Below are 22868 nucleotides of genomic sequence, written 5' to 3' on the forward strand. Positions count from 1 at the left end.
AGGGGGCGCAGAGTGCGAGGGGCAGAATGAAATTCCTCCTCGGAAGGATGAATTGCCCGGATCTCAACCCCGCCGCGTGTGTGCAGGGAATAAGTGACTAATTTCACGTAAGAAATGCCGGAGTGACGGGTCCCTCGGGAACTGGGTATACACACGCGTTCCATTATACCTAATGCTACGGAGATACGTGCAGGGTATTAAGGTACGAACAGATTCTAGGGATGCCGCGTGTCTGTGCGGGACTCTAGATGAAAAAGAATCTGCACCGGCACCGCAGATCCATGCCCGTATCACAAAACGGCTGGCCCTTTATATTGTCCGGCTGTGTAACGTCGTCTATTGGATTACTGCGGTAACGAAAGTACAAATTTGTTTCAATTCTTTCTCCGCGACGCGACTTATTCGCTTCATCCCTAACCCTCTGCAGAAAATATGTTACAGTTACAGGTACAGAAAAGTTCAGTAAAACTGGTAACGTTAAAAAAAAACAAACAGTTTCAATATTGTTCGAATTACGAAAAACGAGGTACGCTTAACCATTTTGCGCCATTGTCGATCCTTTTTTGGTTATTGCAACGCAAAATCAGTTTGTGAGGTTTACTCTACTTTTTTAGCTAAGTAAGGCTTTGACGTCAATTTATCGTTGCACAAGCATTAAATTTTCGCAACAGTTGCAAGAAAATCTAGCAAGAGTGATCGTAATGAGAAAGAATAGTAACGGATACTAGACTTTCCGGTAACAGCTAGAAAACTAATTTTCATTTTCTAACTAGAACTATATTTTTCGACTGTGGTAAAAAATGAAAATAATTAAGGTGAGGCTACACCGTGTACTACACCACGCTTCATATTTTGCAACATCGTGTGTTCCAGCTCAGGGAATACACTCTCACCGAAAGATACCACGAGGACGATGTAGAGATGGAATTTGTTAGCAACGACGAACTCATGTCCCAGTCTTCGGCGGCAAGGATCATCGACCCAAATCGCGACCTCAACGAGGCCATCGCTGAGGAACGCAGGGAAATGGAACCTTACAGATACAGGTGAAAACTATCGATGCTCGTTAACTCGAACCTTCTACCCGGTTATTTTTTGGACATGATCCATGACCGATTCAACTTGGGGTCAAATGACGCGTGCGTTTGTATGATTCAGGGTATTATTTACAAAAATTCACCTGCATTTCGGTAAAATATACCCCGAATTGCGCAAAAACAGGCAGACTGTTTTAAAATTTACCTTGAATTGCGTAACTTCACTCTAGGTTGAATTGGCCATGGGTTATTTCCGCGAAATAATACAATCTAAACATAACACATCTCACAAATTGCAACCAAATTAATTCTACAAGTTGAAAGGAAGAAGAAAGATCTCTTGTTGGGTTAATTGTTGAAAAAATGTGACAAACAGTGAAAGAAAGAAAAAGAAAAGAAAAAATATTTTGTTATGTATTGTTACCGCAGCAGTGATCGCACGACTCGGTAATAATTTTCTGTATAAATAAAGAGAGAGAATAAGCGGAGAGACGGGGTGAAAGAAAGAGTGAGAGAGGAGGAACTGGAAGAGGAGGGGAGGAGATGATAGGTGAGTCAGCGAGTGACCAACTGACTAAAATAAATTGAGGTAAGGCGGAGAAGGAAGAAGAAGAGTGAGGTTCGCCGGGAATCGGAGAGAAGGAGAGAGTCGCCGCTATTCAGAGAGCGAGAAAGAGAAATAGAGAGAGAGAGAGAGGGAGAGAGATTTAGAGACGCTCTCGGAGGCAGCTAAAACGCGAAACCCCGAGACGGTTCGGGAGCGTTGGAGCCCGAAGACGACAAAAGCGGGAGATTATTGCGGCATATACCGACGTATTCGGGGAAGCGTCGGGGTATGATAATGGAATACGCGGCTCGGACCATCGCCTCGCATGAAAACAACCCTTCGCCAGCTTTTTCACCCCAGTATATTATTATTTTCGATCCAGGTACTGGACAACCGACAACAATCAGCTGGTCACCGACCTTCCGAGGGACAACAAGGAGGCCATTCTTCACAGCATAGCCTCCACTTACGCCCAGCGGGGAAAAGCACCGACTCCGACAACCGTTTCCTGGCCGCCGAGGGACGCCTTGGCCAAGACGTCGAAGGCGCCCGGATGGCCCTATTACCATACCATGTATCAGCAACAGCAGCAGCAGCAGCAGCAAAACTCGAACCTTCAAAGGATCCACTCGTTCGATAACAGCCAGCAAAAAATTAACGCCGACGATCGGAAACGGAACTCGACCCTGCTTCGACCCTGGGGAAACTTTACCACCACTGTTGACCGTGCCCATCGACTCAGAGTCAAGCACCACAGGCTACCGTCGAAGGGAAAACACCCCAGAGTTCGTAAGTGACTTTTGTTTTCTGTTTTTTCGTTCCTAAATTTCATGACGCGATTCCAGATATTTTTTTTTTTTTTTCTCTCCTCTCTCTGTCTCTATACTTTTGCAGTGAATTGGTAAAATCAAGTGCAGTCTCTACCCTCCCCTAAGCTAATTACTTGCCGTTTGTCATACACACGCATACTGCTCAATGACTCTTTTAGCCGATGTTCAATTCGACTTCAAATGATTTTCCAACTGTGTCGAGCCATTTCGATCGCATTTTATGCCTAATTAACCCTGGAGAATTTAATTTTCGCCCTACGCGACCGTGTCGCTGTTTTTTCTTTTTTTTTTTTTTTCCCCCTTTCACCCTTCGTTTTTTTACTCAACTTTCTGAATTTTTTCCCAACCGCGCAATTAACGCAAAATGAAACATTTGCTAGTTGATTAAATTTTTTTAATTGCTGCGCGTATTAGTTCGACGCGTTGTGCCAGAACGCTGGCGGTGAAGAAGGAATAATTTTGTAATTCATGCAACGCGATCGTCGTCGTGTTCTCATTTCGATCCGCGAGTCGAATCCGCAAGGTCTGTCTACATATTATACCCGGTGATTTCTTCGTCAAGAAGGATAAATCAGCTGGCGACCCCGCAGCATAATATCCCGGGTCTTTTCCCAGCGTAACTAATTGGGTAATTAACGCTAGCTGTTTCATTAACCACGAAAAGGTGTCCCGTGCCATTTCCACCCTTTTAACCCTTTAACTGCTGAATTATAATTCAGGTTAGCGACGATCGTCGAACCGAGCCTTCCATCCGCGCTTCCCCTTCTTCCAAATTATCCAGCAGTTAAAACCCGGCTTCGTATTCATCCCATGATCGCTGAAAATTGCAGGTAAATTACGTGAGGACGTGTCGACGTTCATGAAAGAGAGAGAGAGAGAAAGAGAGAGAACGAAAAAACAAATCACCCCCACCAACAAATAAACCCTAGGATCGGTGTCCGCGGAATCTCGGCTGTTACGGGTAAATTTTTTATTTCAACTCCCCAGGAATGCCGAGAAACTGTAAGGTCGGCGAATGGGGACCGTGGAGCGCGTGCAGCAGGAGTTGCGGGGTCGGCGAGACGCAGAGAACGAGAAAGATCAGTGTGAAACCCCGCAGGGGAGGAACGCCCTGCCCTCCGTTGAAGGAGACGAAATGGTGCGGCAGCGCGAGTCCTTGTTCACCGGGCAGCGGGAAGCAGGTCGTCGATATATATCAGTGGTAGGGAAGGAAAATTGATAAACGAGGGAAAATCAAGGGATAGAGACCGAACGCGAGAGTACGTTATACACGTTGTAATGGAGAAAGTTTAAGAAATGAAGAAAAACTTAATAACATAGTAATTATACGTAACATATGATTGTGTGACGATAAGCCAAATAATTGAAAACCAAAGATATGTGAAAGGGCGAAAGTAGCAACCATCCCCCCCAACCCCCTCTGTTCTTGTATACATCTCTTTCAGCTGTGCAAGTATGTGTGTACAATTTATATATATATATATATTATTAATATTTTCAATCGCGTTAATTCGAGTAAATTTCATATTATATTACATATATATTGGACCGGAATCGCTTATTATTGCTGCAACCGTCTTAATATTCTCTTTCAATACGTTAATTCTTGGAGGGAAATTGAAGAATATTTCAGTCCTCGGAATTTCACGATCCCGTCAATTTTCCAAATTCGTATACTGCCAATACCTGTTGACGCTGCTTTTATAATATATTATATGCAAGTCAATACGTGATGTATGAATATATACATACATATATATATATATATATATATATATATGTGTGTGTGTGTATATATATATAGATGTATATACTGATGCACAACGACGAAAAATTTCTCGCCGAATCCGTCATCATTGTACCTGTTTATTTAAGAGCAGAAATCCAAAGTTTTAGCGTCAACCAAACAAACGTTAACTTTACTGTATGTAGGTAGATATGAAATTTTTCAATTGATGAGTAGAAAAAGAACATGACAAAAACCGTGGTCTACCGCGTGTATAATTTCACGAGACAATCCAAAAGTTGCAATATTATTTTTTCAATCTACGCTACATCCACATCGTATATCATATATTTCTTCTTTTCGAATTATTTAAACGAACGAACTTGATAAACGACAACGCGGTAAAAAAAAATAAAAGAAAAAAAACCTGTAAAACTAATATGTTCACTGCGAAAATGGTCAATATATATTTTCTGTCCAAATAGTCAAATGATAAAACAAGAAGAAAAAAAAAAAAAAAAATGAACAAATGAATAAATGAAGTTGCATCGAACCCTCTATTTTCATGAAATAAAAAGTAAAAAAAAAAAGAAAATAAATAAAAAAAGAAAACGAAAAAATACTACAGAATCACGACAACAGTTGTGAAATCTTATTGCCATAAATCGTGTCTAACTATATATATAATAATATATTACTATATATCTTGAAAAACCTTGGGATTAAGTATATAATATTGTATATGTATAATTTATCGAGTACAGAATATAAAGTGGGTGAAAATTTTTACAAAATATCATCAGGTACGGTTAGGTAAGTGTATTATATCGTAGAGTTACCGTTAACGATAATAACTAATTATTAATTATGAATAAAAACAAAAGCTAATGACAAAATTTGAAAATTGGAAGAATAAAAAAAAAAAAATTAATTAAACGTCACTTACAATTTAGTGTATAATGTATTAAATATAGATGATCATGTACTGCCCGAGACAAGGCTTGACTCTCCGCTACTGCATTCGAAATCTTGTCAAATCTCGTCCTCGAATCAGTGTTTCTGTCGCAAATTTTTTTGTCCGTAAAATACCCCGTATCCCTGGACAACATCCGAACGAAAAAAAAAAAAAAAGAAAATAACTTTGAACAGCCCGAACGGCCGTAAAGCAAGTAAATCAGATTCCATAAAATCGACGGGAAAATGGGCCAAGCCGATGTAACGTAATTTTAAATCTAGGGTACAACGTTTTATATAATACAGATCGTGACTAAGGCTTTCAAAGGTTTGATATTTCTTTTTTCAACCTGAACAACTCGTCCGTACATATGTACTTTGTCAATCGCGTGCAATAATATACCTGCACGTTGTATGCATATACAAGTTTTACGTGAATTATACATATAACATACACATATATATATATATACGCGTAGGTAAACATACATAGACAATTCGGTACGATTGATCGCGATCCTGTATCGATCGCCTTAATACACGATTAGCATCAAATTTTTGCCGTTTATTTTTCTCGCGTATAAAAAAATCGTTATAGTAAAAATTCAAACCGTTAACAAACAACACTAATAATTATAATAACAACAATAATAATCGTAAATATTGGTAATACGATGTAATAAATATTAATAAACGAATAATAATAATAATAATAATAATTCTGTACAAGACACTGTGCATTCTATGGAATAAGAAAATTAGATTCTAGGCTTAGCGATAAGCGATATATATGTAGCGACGTGTAACATATAAGTTTATATTACATAATAAAAATCTATCCAGGAAAACGTGAATTTTAAATAAAAGTGAAAGAAACTCGGCCGCCTTGTTAGAATATCTAATTTCAGGTATGAAACGTGCGTGCGGTAAACTGTTGAAAGAAGAATGGAGAAAAGCTTCGTCGAAGCTACACGTATAATACCGCGGGTGGGAAAATAAAGTGAGCGGGTGCAGATAAAACATGATTAGGGATGGTTAAACGCGATTAAACGATTGTTTTACTAACTCCATCCCACGCAGGCTTGAGTGCCGAATGAACGATAAGCCCAAACCCGAATCGCGAACCGCGTTTCCTCCCCTCCCTTATTTCCGAGTCCGTCGAGCGAAATATCTGGAAGGCCGGGGTTCCGACCAACACCCTGGGCATCGCTGCTCGCGGCTCGCCGCGTTTAATCATCGCCGAAACATCCCTCAGGCAGAGCGAAGCGAGGCGAAGCCAAGCGGCGCGATAACGTATCGATAACGCGCGTGTCCCGAAAATCAAAACTCTCTTTTATTAGCCCAGTTTTGAACCTCGTTAGAGGTCCCTTCGCTCTGCCCGGTTTATTTCACGCCCCTCTGACTTCGATGTTTACCCTACAGTTGTGCTCGGTGTTTGTCAAAAGGGTGCAAAAATATTCCCTCTCACCGACACCCTCCCCCCGCCTTGATCCCGACAAATGCTCGTACACGCGATAAGAGTGTAATTACGCTGCATTGCACGATGCGGGCCTGCTTTCGGGGCATTTCTGAATAATTTGGGTGTCACTTTTTTTACGGGGCATTTACACCCTCGCGCGTAAAAAATCTAGAATTCGTACACTCTCGACCGATCTTCATCCGCCAAGGATTTCCGAGGCAGAACAGATTTTGAACTTTCCGTAATTCTTTTCAAAAGTTTATTCGCGACGAGTTAGGTATAATATAATACTTGTATACCTACACATATGTTACATATGTAAACTGAACAACGTTTCACGGGATAAAATTTCGGGCTTCGTATTCTACCCCGCGGTTTGTCATATTTTGAATGCCGCCTGCGATTTTTATCGCACGGTTATACCTGCGGGACAGAAAAGGGAGCATTCTCGTTTCTCTTGTTATTCAAACGAGAAAACGATAAGCCGATAGATCTCTGCGGGTATCTATCTCTAAAGAGATTTTCCGGGGTACAATCTGAAGCTAGATGTGAGAAATTTTCTGGCCTCGAGATGACGGACTAGTTGACCAGATTTTCGGGACCTTTAGATCTGTGCTTTGTCCAATAACCACCCCCACACACACACAGACGCACCTTATTCGCCGATTGAAATCTGTGGTTAATTAAATTCGTTGAGCCCCTTGTAACCCTCGCCTAGTAGCATGCCGAAGCAGGGCTCGACGATAGGAGGCCAAATGAATGTCCCCCAAAAAGCGCAGTCCCAAGTCCCAAGAGAACGGTGAAACGATAAGCTCTTCCACTTTACAATCCCTCGGAGGACCGGCCGTAATTCCTCCCAAAAATCCCCGGGCCTGATCCAAATTCGAATTATATACGGTCTTTCTCCGACGTTACAGTACCGGCATAGTAGCGGAAAGAATTTCCAAGGGGGCTCAACCGTGCAGTTTGAAATAAGAAAGTGACGACGTCGTCGTGGCGAGGAGTGAGTGGCGCACTTCAGGTTTATGGGCTGCGAAGGGGTTTAAAGGGACGGCCAAAGCTGTCCTGTGCGTAAAGTAAATTCGCCGATCAACGGGATGTCTCCACCCCCGTTCGAACCTGGCTGCTTTTGAAAAGCTCGCGGGATAGGAAAAGGAGGAAGCGAAAGGAGAGAAAAAGAATTCCTCCGAACCATTCGACATCATGTTGCGGGCGGGCTGAACCGGATAGATTGAATAGAATTGAGAGCCCCGGGATGAGGGGCGGGGGAAATTTTATCCGGCCGCGAAATGGGGATGAAAACGGGTCGAGATTATGATTGGATCCGTTTCCCTTATCCTGCGGGGCCTCCCGTCGAACCCTCCGGAGTAGTTCACCGGTGTGCGAAACCCTATTTAAATACGCGAAAACTCGCGCCCTTATTTCCACGTTATATACCGAAGGGTCTCTCAACCCGTACTTCAACCCTGTTATCCTCCCCCCCCCCCCCCCCCCCACCCCCACACCCCTCCGTCACCTGGGACCGCCCCGTACACGGCATACAACAAACCTACCCCCCGACTCCATTTGAATAAGAAGCACATTTTAGCGAGATTAGGACAACGAAGGGGTTCCAACCCTCCGTACCCTCGGCCCTCGCTTCAACGCCACCGCTCGAATAAACCAACCGAAGAGTGAAATCGTCGTACTAACGATAAACAGGGATGAAAAACCGAACGTGCCGAATGGCCCAATTACCAGGAATTTCTAATGCCCCTCGGTGAGTCGGGCATCGAATTTATCATCCTAGAACATCCCGTGAACATTTTCGAAACCCACCCTCTCTCTTCTCTATTCAACTTTGTAGAATCGTAATTTACCAGCCACAGTAGAACGCTCGCGTTTCAGTCTGTCGACTACTGGAGAAATCCTCAGACTCTGTTCGAAGCGACTTGGAAAGACTTGCGGTTCGGGAAACCGGGAGTGCACATTTAAATGGACATGTCCGTCTGGAGTAACAGTCTCAGTTGAGTGGAAGGAGTAGTCGCGCTTTGCGAGACCATTATTTCTCCGTTTTGAAATAGTGGGTATTGCATAATATACAGTGAGAAAGAAACGGTTTGTTCAATTTTACAGCCTTTCGGTGGAGCGCGAGGATGGCAATTTCTCGAGCGAAAAATTTGCCCAATATAATGTACGTGCAATTTAACAGGTTTATTATCATATACATTGCAGGGAAATAAGAATTGAAAGGTTTAATGTAGGCGCTCGGTTATACAATGCTCAGTCGGCAGCTATTAAGGTGTAAGAGAAATTTATGCATTTCGCGTTTTGAATATCATTTCCTGGGATAATATTTCCCCGAGTCGGAAACTCGGAAATGAAAGTGTCTGCTTGGGTGATATTTAAGTGGTACATACCACCCGGATAGAGTTTCTGTATTTCGCCCTCTTCCTCGCTTCCTCTTTCTGGGTCAGGTGTGGGTCAATTTTTCGAAACTGTTATTATACCCGCTAAGAAACCTTCTTACAAGCAAGCTCAATCCTCGGAGATCGAAAGTTACTTGTCGTGTTGTAAAATTTGACCAAGCTGAAGTTGTGAAGTAAAATGTTTCACAGACGATTTCAAATGATATCATGAATTCAATATGGCTGCCGTTTACGCGATTGCGATTCTATTTCGATTATAACAGTGCACGCTATTGATCCAATATTATTTCACGTCGAATGAAAAAGTGGTAAGCATCGTTCGAATATCCTTTGACGTTCGAAAATAGTCTAGAATTTTTAATTTCTACTAGCGAAATTTCCTCGCGTAACGTCTGCACATTTTCAACTCTGTAATTTTAACATTGAGAGTATATATTTCGGTGTTTTTATTTAGGTAAGAATTTAATAAATTCGACATGAAACCACACCGTTAAGGCTTTCTGTATTGGAAGTTTTATTCGGAGAATTCACCATACGTTCAATCTACAAATACAATAAATTTACTACACACTTAAGTAAATTCGAATTCCTTTTTTGTATTTTTCTTATAAACTCTAGTAAAATCCAACATTCTTATCGTAATTTCAAGGCAAATACATAGCAATCTACGTCGCTACACCGAATTCGTAAATTTCGAACCTGATTCCGCAATTCGACAACTCTGTTGTACAATAAATGCGTGGTAAAATCAGAATAACTGTTAACAGTGTAGATCGTGAGTACGTAGCTCGACACGGCACGTCAAATAAATGGAGTGGAAAGAAAACCGGATGCGAGGGTCGGTCGGTAGAGCCGGATACCGATACCGGCTGGAAATCCACGTTAGCGAGATATTAATTAGCAATTTAGTCAGCGGGGCTGGCTAGCAGGCAGAAATCCAGTCGCCCCGGAGCGCGTATCAATCAGTTCGTATTGCCGTGAAACGCACTCTCGGAATTTGAGAGCACGTCGATGAGGAGGGTTGGGGGATGACCCCATCTCGTCCCCGTATTCGTCATCATCTCGGATCAACGCCCCGCGCCGACGTATCCATAGATTTCTCGTTTCCATCGCTGATCGTCCATTTGCATCTTTATAGAGCATTATATTCCCGCGGCATGGATTTCCGAGTGCAGCCCGTATCGCACCTGCACACGTGAGACCGATTTCACTCGTAATAAAGGCGCCCGACGCATCCTCGGTATCGAATTTCACCGAGGCGAGGACGATCCGGGCTGCAGGTATAGCCGTGGGGGAATTATCGTGTTACAGAAAATAACGTTGTCACCCTTCCAGCCTTCCTTTTATGCTTCGCTCGGGGAGAAAAATGATCTCGAAAGTATTACAGGTACACCGTGAGCCGATTCCGCGTCCTTGCGGTTTCTCCGCGTGTCTACAATACTCCGGGATGATTAATCAAAGACCTGGCAGAACGCGGATGTGTTATATCGTGGAAGTAGAAACAAACGAAAATCGTGTACCGTTAATAATTCTGTCAGTTATCGCACAGTTTGTATAATAATTCTTATACCCGCCGTTTCGCGCTACGTACACTTAGGGACAATCAATCTGAGACGGCCAATTTTTTACACCGGACAGTTATGTTGGCAACACGGAGAAACCTACAGCGCCATAGTCGGCCAAGCACGAAACTAACTCAATATCAATAAACGTAACACAACCCATGACCGTCGAATCTAACCTTAGAATTGAGGTGTTAATCCAGCAAATCATTATCCCCGCGATATTCTAAGGTTGGATTCGACGGCCATGGCTTGTGTTACGTTTATTGAGATTGACAATGAGCTTGTTTCGCGCTCGGCCCGCTATGGCGCTGTAGGTTTCTCAGAGTTGCCAACGTAACTGTCTAGTGTAAAAAATTAGCCGTCACAGATTCATTGTCCCCAAGTGTACATACCCGGGTTATCTGTACCTGTTCTACACCTACACCCGTGTAACGTGCAGGTATAATGAGAATAGTCTCGCCATTTTCATATCGTTTCAAGGGCCAAGCCTGCTCCTGCGGGTTGAATCCTTTGGATTTTGGGGTGAGCCTGGCACAATGGGCGGTAGGGTGAGTTACGCGTAATATCGAGGGTCGTCTATAGGCGGTGATATAGGGTCGTTGAAGCGAAAGATTGGCGAACGGAGTACGCGGTAAGTTTTTGCAGGGGCAGCTTTTATCCGCGGGCCGATATGTGTACTCGATCAAAACGCAATCTATTACCGCACTTAATCATTTTCGATTTAACTAATAGCGCGACCGATTTGTAGGTCGTAAGCCGGGTCGTCGTGAACTGGGGGTTGAAAATCCGGGCGAAGCTCCGCGCTGCTCGAAGCCAGCGAAGACGCGCGGATGCCGTAATGCGTATATAAATAGCGGACGAGTACAGGCGTGTGTGTTAACGCGTGTGTGCGTGAAAAAGAGAGAAAGGGAGAGGGGGGAGGAGGAGCTGCTTTTGTCGGGGGGTGCTGTTTGATGAATTTGGATCGCACACGCACGTCCCTGCGACGCGCAAAGCGGCCTGTACGGTAGGGACCACTTTTGTGCTCGGAAATTCTCAAGTATATACAAGTTATCTGGCAAAAAAATTATTGCCACAAAAATGAATTCCCCTAGAGCATGATTTCGTGGCTAGATTGGAATTGCTCTTGAAAATTTCAGCAGCTCTGACGAAAATCTGTGGGACAATTCTCAGGGTGACATTCTTATTCGAACGGTAAGCCAGTTGTTCGGTAACTCGACTTACGAGTAATATCCTGAATTATACATATATATCCCTGGGAATAAATTGAATTCTCCTTTCTAATGAAAGACATTTATTTGCGGTGCTTTGCTTGTCTAATTATAAAGTAGTACAACGTTTTTAATTTTCAGTTTCTTGGGTTGCTCGAAGACGTTGTATGCGTTCGAGAACGAAGAAAGCCGGCGGTTCGCTGAAGTACGGATTTTAGTGGGTCTCTGGAATAAGCGAGCTAGTCGGCTTGGTCCCCTTCACCAGATACCCGTCCATGACAGCCCCTAATGCTTCGTAATAAAACTCATCATATATTTATGCAGCATGCGAGACCGTAAGCAGGGTACTTTTCAGCCATTCTCAAACGAAAAGAAAGAAGTCGGTTTTACCCTCCCTTTCGTCCAGTCCTAGCGTAGCGAATTTTAGTGATCGAGCACAATGGTGGAGTGGTACAGGAACTGCTGAAACTAAAAAACAGAAGCACTTTTATTGTTCGAAACGAAAGTTTTGAGAGTGGGTGTATTTCCCGCACCTTGGTACCAAGCTATTGAATATCGTTCGCGAACGTTTAATTTCGTTCTTATCACAATCGATATCGAACGATCGGCTTACGCGCGAGCAGAGCAGTATCAGAGGAGGGAGCTTAGGCAAGCTTAGGCGCAAACTCAAGGGATCTTACGAAGTAAATGAAGTTCAAGTGGAGCTCAGAGTCTGGTCCCATATCGCGTTCTTTTGTATACGTATGATTATGAATATTCTGTGTCACTGCGGGATATAAAGAGTAACGCGACTTTCGCACAATCTGTGCCCCAGCAGGACTTGACTCGGGTAATTTAAAACGGCTGCGACGCCGCTCTCGTCTATTTTCCATTCCCCGCTTTAAAAGCATTTTCACAACAACAGCAGCTAGATATGAAAAAAAGCAACTCGGCGGGTCTGCAGATATGTAATCGAAGTGATTCATCCCCTGACAACGAACATCGCGAGATTAATGCGCAAAACCAAACTCCACGATTGGCTCCCTCGGTTGGGTGCCGATTGGTTACAAACACGCAGCGGGTAAATTCCGCGGTCTTGTAACACTCATTGCAGTCATTTTATGACCAGCCAAGAGGTTTCAGCGTCCAGCACCCTCATTGTTCTGACCTCGATCAATCCGGGTAAGAATGAGAAGTCCGATGTATCGAAGGGGTGATTCGAGAGAACTTGATGCTCGAAACTCTCGCGATCAGTTCAATTGTCCGAACTTCGGAAACAGGTTTAGAATAAGGCTACGAATAAAGTTGACGATATTTTGAGATAAGAAGGACCCCGAAGCCTGCATGATGAACTTCTGGAAAAGTTTTTGAACGCGTTCAAGAGTATAAGGTGTGTGAGATCGTGGAAGATGCAGCCGCGTGCCTGGTAAGTAAGCGAACGTGTAATATATATTATACGGAGGAAAGTTTTCCGAGGGAACAGAAGCTGCTGACACAATGGAGATATTGTTAGAAGAGAGACACACGCTCCTCCTTCGCGTATGCTCCGTTAAACCTGCCCGGACCGAAGGTTCATAAAATTAATAACCCATAAATTTCTCAGGATATTACAGAGAAAATTACCTCGCCGTTTGTACACATATATGTATGTATATATATGCACGCGTAGCTGGCATTCACACAGCCATCTCGCATCGCCCAGCCTTTACCCTTCTAAATTGCTCGCGGTGCACGAGCTTCCTCAACCTAAGGAGCGGCATAAGTGAGAACACGGTACTTAGTACACGAGGCGATTTACGAGGCAGCTCTTACAGAACCGAGGCCCCCAAGGGGTGCCAATTAAAAGAAAAGCGAATAAGACAGGGAGGTACGGCTGCTCCTTTGGGTCAGCCCTTATCTCCGTCTTTGATTATTGGCCGACGGTTGATCCTCAACTTTGGGGGCTTCCGGCTCACGGTGCTTGAGTAACAACGCGAGGAAAATTCTTGAACGAGCAAATCTTCCGCCCAGCTAAATCGAGGATTGCGTGTCTCTAACCATCCGCTGCTTGCAATTAGACCCGAACGCTCCTCCCAAAACGGCCGCTACCAAATCTCCTACGATTTATTAGGAAAAATTCAATATTCGGAAGGGTTATTATACGTCTACCTGCCACGGTGGAAAACTCGGGAGTGTGAATCAAGCCGGCTACGTTTTATCACGCGTGTAGATGTGTGGGTGAGATTTAATTTTTTAGCGATTTTTTTTTTTTTTTCTCTCTTCTACTCTTTTACATCGGCAAAAAGAAGCCCGTCTTCACTCCGCTGACAATGAGATCTCCTCGAACCATTTGCCTTTCAGATCCAGAATACGCTCGGTGAGTCAATTACGATGAAAAATTGAGATAAAAAGTCTGGCATCTGCACCTCCTTCTTCACTTCCATCGAGCAAAGTGTGTGCGTGTGTGTGTATAGAAAGGTTTCATCCCATCCACCCACCTGCCTGTCTGACAGACTTGCCTGCCTTACACGGGCCATCGTGAATCCCTTTTAATTATTGATTTTAATGTGACTTTGAAGTTGCAGACGGTTACAAGTACGGTAATGGGTTTTAAGTGACCTTTATGTCGCCTATCATCCTAATGAAAATTGACTTCACTTAAACATATTTTACACATTATTTAATGGCTATTTATAGATAATTAGAACCTCCCGCGTTGCACTGTGACCTATTTTAATTAGAGCCTCAACGTCGCGCGATATTTTTGTCCAACTGCTCAGAGGTATTTATACATCCTGTCCTCGTAAAAACTCTGGAAAAGAAACAAAAATGAAAAAATAAAACCGAGCGCAAGATCATTAATGCGGCTCAATTCTTTTCCAGCTATGACCGGCTTCGTACATCTCTAATTAATTTATCATTTTCATTATTCTTGTACTATTTTAACATAGCACGCTCTTATTTATACCCAGCCAAAGAATGCTCTGATTGTGAGACTGAACCATCGGAAAAGTTGGGGAAAAAAAATTAATAAAATTGCAATATTAGATCTGTAGTACATTACAAGTTTCGAAACAAAGTTTAACTTTTTCATGGTCAGTGAATTCCGCAAACCTATATCCTCCTACCTCCTAATAGATTATTATGTTTACACGCATATAGAAACTTATTTTCAAAATAATAAAATACTTACATCCCAAGTCCGCGGTATCTGAAAAGTTTCGTATTCCGGAGGAATATTGAAGAATGAATGAGCGCCCGAACGGAATACGAATCAATAAGCGAATCGACGATGCGGCGGCGGCGGGATCAGCCAAGTGAAGGTACAAACAACGAACCGAGCTTATTACATCCGAACAGCAGTAGTTCAGCGTCGTTATCAAGGGTTATCAGATCCGTTAGATCTCTATCGCGTTTTCAGCTGTCCATAGCATTTGATTCACGACCGAGCGAAGAGCGTTGAAATCGTTTTCGAGGCAGTCACCGCCGTCGAACAGCGGCTGTCTAGTACCCAGAAAAATACGATCCCGACGAAGGAACACGCAACGCTTGTCGTGTCGTACTCCGTGCGCGTTACAAACTGTCGAAAAGATTCGCGTGTCTGAGAGAATCCACCGTCAAGCCGGAGCTTTTACCTCGTCTCTTCTTATCCAGCCCGCTCGAATTAGCCGGAGTTTTTCCCTCGGCCGTCGTATCGCCGTCGTCTCGGGGCCGCGCGCGTTTTTCTTCCGACCTAAGCGCGCTTCGGAGCTTTTTTTCCAAAGGGGTGAGAAGGGCTCTTTCGCGGACCCATCAAACGTCGCTCCAGCATCCGACGACCGACTCCCGCACGTCGGATTCGGCACCCTCGCAATTTCGTTCACGAGCATCAAATTTCCGCAGTGGAAGCGCCTCTTTCTACCACCCCTCGTGTGGGTTGCACCCCATCCCTTGTTATACCCACCATGGCCGAGTGAAACGCGAGTAAAGCCTTTCTCCGTGGTAACCCGGTTGTAATTTAGTTAGTAAACTGGATCCCTAGTTTCCCGGACGCGTAACGTCTCGAGATTGCTAGCCCCGATTCCACCTCATTTCGCCTCGGATCCACTCTTGCATGGAGCCTATTTTATACATCCCCGTCATCCTGCATGTGCGCCGCATCTTCTCTGCCCGTTTATATGATTGCTGTGCGGCTCGGTTACGCGAACGTGAAATGGAATTGTGCCACTGTGCGCTGGAGAACAAATGCCCTGCATTCTGAGACACATCCGTGTCTTTGGACCAGAAATATGGATGGGAGTGAACCACGGTTTCATACGTGAGCTCGGATATCTGATCGGTCGACGTCACTGGCTGAATCTTCCGTTGAGTGTGAGATTACGATATCAATTACACAGGCCTCCTATGGTTTTTCAGCGACAAAACTAAGTAGCAATTTCGATAGATATTAGGTGATAATCTATGAAAACAATATTTCAAAACTTCTGACACGTATATTTTCCATGATTTTTTTTTACTGATTTCTTAGTATATACTAGAGTTAATTTCCAATTTCTGTGTTAATTATATGCATTAATGGTAGTGTTGTTATTTCAATATTCATCTACCGTCACTGGTTGTTGTTTACGGTGATTTTGAGCATATTTAGAGCTACGTAAGTACAACGGAAAAAGATTAAACAGGAGTTTTGGAGAGAGTAAAGAAAGGTATCATAAGTCTTTTTGATTTATCTGGTCTCTTAAGTCTTGTTTGAAAATAATGCTGTTTATTTTGTAACTAAGCATTCAGTTTTATATTCGTTATATTTTATTTTTTCATAAGAATTATTCAAAAGTGTGTAAATATGCATGTCGTGCATGAAAATAAATCTCTATGTGTTGTGAAGAAACTAGCGCTATATTTTAATTCAACATACCTAAATACATAAAAAAAACGCATTATTATTTTAATGTAAATTAAAATTTATATTTCGCAGGCTTGTGTTATCTATTCCTGCCGTGGTCTGCTTTGAAGATAAGAAGTGCTTGATCATTCTCAAATGCTGAATGCGACCTTCACGCAGCTGAAATGGAAATGCAAGCGTGTCGGTAGCGACCGTGTTAATTTCATATCGCCGTGTGTAAATTCGTCTACAAAATACCCTGTGCAAAGATTTCTTATGTAATTTAAGCCAAGTTTTCAGTTGATGTTTCCTACATTTTTAAGCCAATTAGTTATTTGGATGCAAGAATTGTACTGTGTGTGTGTGTGTATGTGGATTCTCAATATGAAACAAATAGCATTATTCAATAAAGGAAAATTTCTTGAAATACAATAAAGATCCCATTTCTTTTCCCGAAAAGTAACTTGAATGAACTTGAGAAAAATTGACGAGCTTTATTCCGCGCCCAAGAAACGTTGAGCTTAACGATCTTGAATATAAGCTTCATGATATATGGTTGTAGATTGAATATAAATGTTAACACCTAGTCATTAGAATGCCGGTGTTGAGCTCAGTTTTTAGACCATGACAGTGACTATGGGCGAGTACTTGAGCGGAATCGAACATATTTCATCCAGTCAAGTAGAGCGGAAGAATTAAGAAAATGCACGAATCACATGGACCTCGGGTGCAATTTTAATTCGGTAAAGTGCTGTCTAGTGGATATTGAGTTTACAAGGTACAAGTTGAAATGAATGCTGTAGAAAAAGCTAAGAGAAGAGGGAAAAATAAGAAAATCTATAGAATGCCTTCATCTGGCCCTACATACAGCTTCAATTTGCGGTTGCCTTTATATACTTTCGACTACGGCGTATTTCGGCCCTCTCTTACTTCCTCTTTCTATACCTACGTAATCTCTCTTACCCCCGGTCGACTTTCTTTCTTTTTGGCAAACTGCGTGTCTCAAGAACTCTCCCTGTCGCCTTTATACTACACGCAGAACCCTTCTCGTCAAGGAAACTAAGCCTGGGTTCAGTACATACGCTCTGCACCATTATTCCGACTGTCTCATCGGCAGTGGAATCGACAAAATCCAGCAAGAGACGACGATTCAGTTGCAAAAAAATTTGCGTACGTACGTAGAAACTCAGAGATTTTAGCAATGAGCATTGATTGAACAACGACGCGAAGTTAATGTTAAAAGGTGCGAATCTACCATGTACGTAACTCGACACGTAATTTGTCGAACAAGGGCCGATATGCTATGGAACAGAACAAAACTAAGCTAACTGTAAAATTACTTTATGCAAAACTCAACTGCTGTTGGTCCTAGACTCTTTTCGCTGCGTTTTCTGAGTTCCTGGGCGTCCGACTAGTCAGGTGGGGGTCACACAAATCGAATCTGAGTCCAAAAATTTTTGGCCAAAAAATGAAAAAAAAAGTAAGGCTAACCCCTTCGCATTTTTGGCGAAAATTTTCGCGATTTTCAAAAGTGCTGGAATCCATTAATTGTAGCACTGATCGGACGTAATTTTGCGAGAGAAATCGATTGGGCGCAGTCCCAATACGCTGTGATCTACGCATCAAAAGTTACAGCCAAAAAACCAGAACCTAAATTTTCGACAATTTTCAGCAGGTGCTTTTTCGCTCGCCATTTCTCTCCTGTTGGTCCTACGCTCTTTTCGCTGCGATTTCTGAGTTCCTGGGGGTCCGATTGGTCAGAAAAGGGTCGTTTAAATCGAATCTGAGACCAAAAGTTTTTTGCCAAAAAAAAAAGTGAGGCTACCCCCTTTCCATTTTTGGCAAAAATTTTCGCGATTTTCAAAAGTGCTGGAATCATTTATTTGTAGCACTGATCGGACGTAATTTTGCGAGAGAAATCGATTGGGCGCCGTCCGAATACGCTGCGATCAACGCATCAAAAGTTACAGCCAAAAATCCAGAACCTGAATTTTCGACATTTTTTAGCAGGTGCTTTTTCGCTCGCCATTTCTCTCCTGTTGGTCCTACGTTCTTTTCGCTGCGATTTCTGAGTTCCTGGGGGTCCGATTGGTCAGATAAGGGTCGTTTAAATCGAATCTGAGACCAAAAGTTTTTTGCCAAAAAAAAAAGTAAGGCTAACCCCTTTCCATTTTTTGCGGAAATTTTCGCGATTTTCAAAAGTGCTGGAATCATTTATTTGTAGCTCTGATCGGACGTAATTTTGCGAGAGAAATCGATTGGGCGCAGTCCCAATACGCTGCGATCAACGCATCAAAAGTTACAGCCAAAAATCCAGAACCTGAATTTTCGACATTTTTCAGCAGGTGCTTTTTCGCTCGCCATTTCTCTCCTGTTGGTCCTACGCTCTTTTCGCTGCGATTTCTGAGTTCCTGGGGGTCCGATTGGTCAGAACAGGGTCGTTTAAATCGAATCTAAGACCCAAAGTTTATTGCCAAAAAAACAAGTAAGGCTAACCCCTTTCCATTTTTGGCGGAAATTTTCGCGATTTTGAAAAGTGCTGGAATCAATTATTTGTAGCACTGATCGGACGTAATTTTGCGAGAGAAATCGATTGGGCGCAGTCCCAATACGCTGCGATCAACGCATCAAAAGTTGCAGCCAAAAAACCAGAACCTGAATTTTCGACATTTTTCAGCAGGTGCTTTTTCGCTCGCCATTTCTCTCCTGTTGGTCCTACGCTCTTTTCGCTGCGATTTCTGAGTTCCTGGGGGTCCGATTGGTCAGAAAAGGGTCGTTTAAATCGAATCTAAGACCCAAAGTTTTTTGCCAAAAAAAAAAGTAAGGCTTACCCCTTTCCATTTTTGGCTGAAATTTTCGCGATTTTCGAAAGTGCTGGAATCAATTGTTTGTAGCACTGATCAGACGTAATTTTGCGAGAGAAATCGATTGGGCGCAGTCCCAATACGCTGTGATCAACGCATCAAAAGTCACAGCCAAAAAACCAGAACCTAAATTTTCGACATTTTTCAGCAGGTGCTTTTTCGCTCGCCATTTCTCTCCTGTTGGTCCTACGCTCTTTTCGCTGCGATTTCTGAGTTCCTGGGGGTCCGATTGGTCAGAAAAGGGTCGTTTAAATCGAATCTGAGACCAAAAGTTTTTTGCCAAAAAAAAAAGTAAGGCTAACCCCTTTCCATTTTTGGCGAAAATTTTCGCGATTTTCAAAAGTGCTTGAATCAATTGTTTGTAGCACTGATCGGACGTAATTTTGCGAGAGAAATCGATTGGGCGCAGTCCCAATACGCTGTGATCAACGCATCAAAAGTTACAGCCAAAAAACCAGAACCTGAATTTTCGACATTTTTCAGCAGGTGCTTTTTCGCTCGCCATTTCTCTCCTGTTGGTCCTACGCTCTTTTCGCTGCGATTTCTGAGTTCCTGGGGGTCCGATTGGTCAGAAAAGGGTCGTTTAAATCGAATCTAAGACCCAAAGTTTATTGCCAAAAAAACAAGTAAGGCTAACCCCTTTCCATTTTTGGCGGAAATTTTCGCGATTTTGAAAAGTGCTGGAATCAATTATTTGTAGCACTGATCGGACGTAATTTGGCGAGAGAAATCGATTGGGCGCAGTCCCAATACGCTGCGATCAACGCATCAAAAGTTGCAGCCAAAAAACCAGAACCTGAATTTTCGACATTTTTCAGCAGGTGCTTTTTCGCTCGCCATTTCTCTCCTGTTGGTCCTACGCTCTTTTCGCTGCGATTTCTGATTTCGTGGGGGTCCGATTGGTCAGAAAAGGGTCGTTTAAATCGAATCTGAGACCAAATGTTTTTTGCCAAAAAAAAAAAGTAAGGCTAACCCCTTTCCATTTTTGGCAAAAATTTTCGCGATTTTGAAAAGTGCTGGAATCAATTATTTGTAGCACTGATCGGACGTAATTTTGCGAGAGAAATCGATTGGGCGCAGTCCCAATACGCTGCGATCAACGCATCAAAAGTTACAGCCAAAAAACCAGAACCTGAATTTTCGACATTTTTCAGCAGGTGCTTTTTCGCTCGCCATTTCTCTCCTGTTGGTCCTACGCTCTTTTCGCTGCGATTTCTGAGTTCCTGGGGGTCCGATTGGTCAGAAAAGGGTCGTTTAAATCGAATCTAAGACCCGAAGTTTTTTGCCAAAAAAACAAGTAAGGCTAACCCCTTTCCATTTTTGGCAAAAATTTTCGCGATTTTGAAAAGTGCTGGAATCAATTATTTGTAGCACTGTTCGGACGTAATTTGGCGAGAGAAATCGATTGGGCGCAGTCCCAATACGCTGCGATCAACGCATCAAAAGTTACAGCCAAAAAACCAGAACCTGAATTTTCGACATTTTTCAGCAGGTGCTTTTTCGCTCGCCATTTCTCTCCTGTTGGTCCTACGCTCTTTTCGCTGCGATTTCTGATTTCGTGGGGGTCCGATTGGTCAGAAAAGGGTCGTTTAAATCGAATCTGAGACCAAATGTTTTTTGCCGAAAAAAAAAAGTAAGGCTAACCCCTTTCCATTTTTGGCAAAAATTTTCGCGATTTTGAAAAGTGCTGGAATCAATTATTTGTAGCACTGATCGGACGTAATTTTGCGAGAAAAATCGATTGGGCGCAGTCCCAATACGCTGCGATCAACGCATCAAAAGTTACAGCCAAAAAACCAGAACCTGAATTTTCGACATTTTTCAGCAGGTGCTTTTTTGCTCGCCATTTCTCTCCTGTTGGTCCTACGCTCTTTTCGCTGCGATTTCTGAGTTCCTGGGGGTCCGATTGGTCAGAAAAGGGTCGTTTGAATCGAATCTGAGACCAAAAGTTTTTTGCCAAAAAAAAAAGTAAGGCTAACCCCTTTCCATTTTTGGCAAAAATTTTCGCGATTTTGAAAAGTGCTGGAATCAATTATTTGTAGCACTGATCGGACGTAATTTGGCGAGAGAAATCGATTGGGCGCAGTCCCAATACGCTGCGATCAACGCATCAAAAGTTACAGCCAGAAAACCAGAACCTGAATTTTCGACATTTTTCAGCAGGTGCTTTTTCGCTCGCCATTTCTCTCCTGTTGGTCCTACGCTCTTTTCGCTGCGATTTCTGAGTTCCTGGGGGTCCGATTGGTCAGAAAAGGGTCGTGTGAATCGAATCTGAGACCAAAAGTTTTTTGCCAAAAAAAAAAGTAAGGCTAACCCCTTTCCATTTTTGGCAGAAATTTTCGCGATTTTCAAAAGTGCTGGAATCAATTGTTTGTAGCACTGATCAGACGTAATTTTGCGAGAGAAATCGATTGGGCGCAGTCCCAATACGCTGTGATCAACGCATCAAAAGTCACAGCCAAAAAACCAGAACCTAAATTTTCGACATTTTTCAGCAGGTGCTTTTTCGCTCGCCATTTCTCTCCTGTTGGTCCTACGCTCTTTTCGCTGCGATTTCTGAGTTCCTGGGGGTCCGATTGGTCAGAAAAGGGTCGTTTAAATCGAATCTGAGACCAAAAGTTTTTTGCCAAAAAAAAAAGTAAGGCTAACCCCTTTCCATTTTTGGCGAAAATTTTCGCGATTTTCAAAAGTGCTTGAATCAATTATTTGTAGCACTGATTGGACGTAATTTTGCGAGAGAAATCGATTGGGCGCAGTCCCAATACGCTGTGATCAACGCATCAAAAGTTACAGCCAAAAAACCAGAACCTGAATTTTCGACATTTTTCAGCAGGTGCTTTTTTGCTCGCCATTTCTCTCCTGTTGGTCCTACGCTCTTTTTGCTGCGATTTCTGAGTTCCTGGGGGTCCGATTGGTCAGAAAAGGGTCGTTTAAATCGAATCTGAGACCAAAAGTTTTTTGCCAAAAAAAAAAGTAAGTCTAACCCCTTTCCATTTTTGGCAAAAATTTTCGCGATTTTGAAAAGTGCTGGAATCAATTATTTGTAGCACTGATCGGACGTAATTTTGCGAGAGAAATCGATTGGGCGCAGTCCCAATACGCTGTGATCAACGCATCAAAAGTTACAGCCAAAAAACCAGAACCTGAATTTTCGACATTTTTCAGCAGGTGCTTTTTCGCTCGCCATTTCTCTCCTGTTGGTCCTACGCTCTTTTCGCTGCGATTTCTGAGTTCCTGGGGGTCCGATTGGTCAGAAAAGGGTCGTTTAAATCGAATCTGAGACCAAAAGTTTTTTGCCAAAAAAAAAGTAAGGCTAACCCCTTTCCATTTTTGGCGAAAATTTTCGCGATTTTCAAAAGTGCTTGAATCAATTATTTGTAGCACTGATCGGACGTAATTTTGCGAGAGAAATCGATTGGGCGCAGTCCCAATACGCTGTGATCAACGC

At 42.8% G+C, this 22868-nt stretch overlaps 1 protein-coding gene across 1 annotated transcript in view; it reads left to right on the forward strand.

Annotated features, from left to right (window-relative positions):
* The window catches only part of LOC124307000 (uncharacterized), a 101255-nt gene extending 95926 nt beyond the window's left edge, over positions 1–5329 (forward strand). The window contains exons 6-8 of the mRNA XM_046768252.1: positions 874–1046; positions 1967–2373; positions 3402–5329. Of these exons, the coding sequence (XP_046624208.1) occupies positions 874–1046; positions 1967–2373; positions 3402–3619 (798 nt within the window). The 3' untranslated portion in view covers positions 3620–5329. The remainder of the gene's footprint in view (positions 1–873; positions 1047–1966; positions 2374–3401) is intronic.
* Positions 5330–22868: the final 17539 nt, after the last annotated feature.

Source organism: Neodiprion virginianus, chromosome 6 (genome assembly GCF_021901495.1).
Source record: "Neodiprion virginianus isolate iyNeoVirg1 chromosome 6, iyNeoVirg1.1, whole genome shotgun sequence".
NCBI classification, from domain to species: Eukaryota; Metazoa; Arthropoda; class Insecta; order Hymenoptera; family Diprionidae; genus Neodiprion; species Neodiprion virginianus.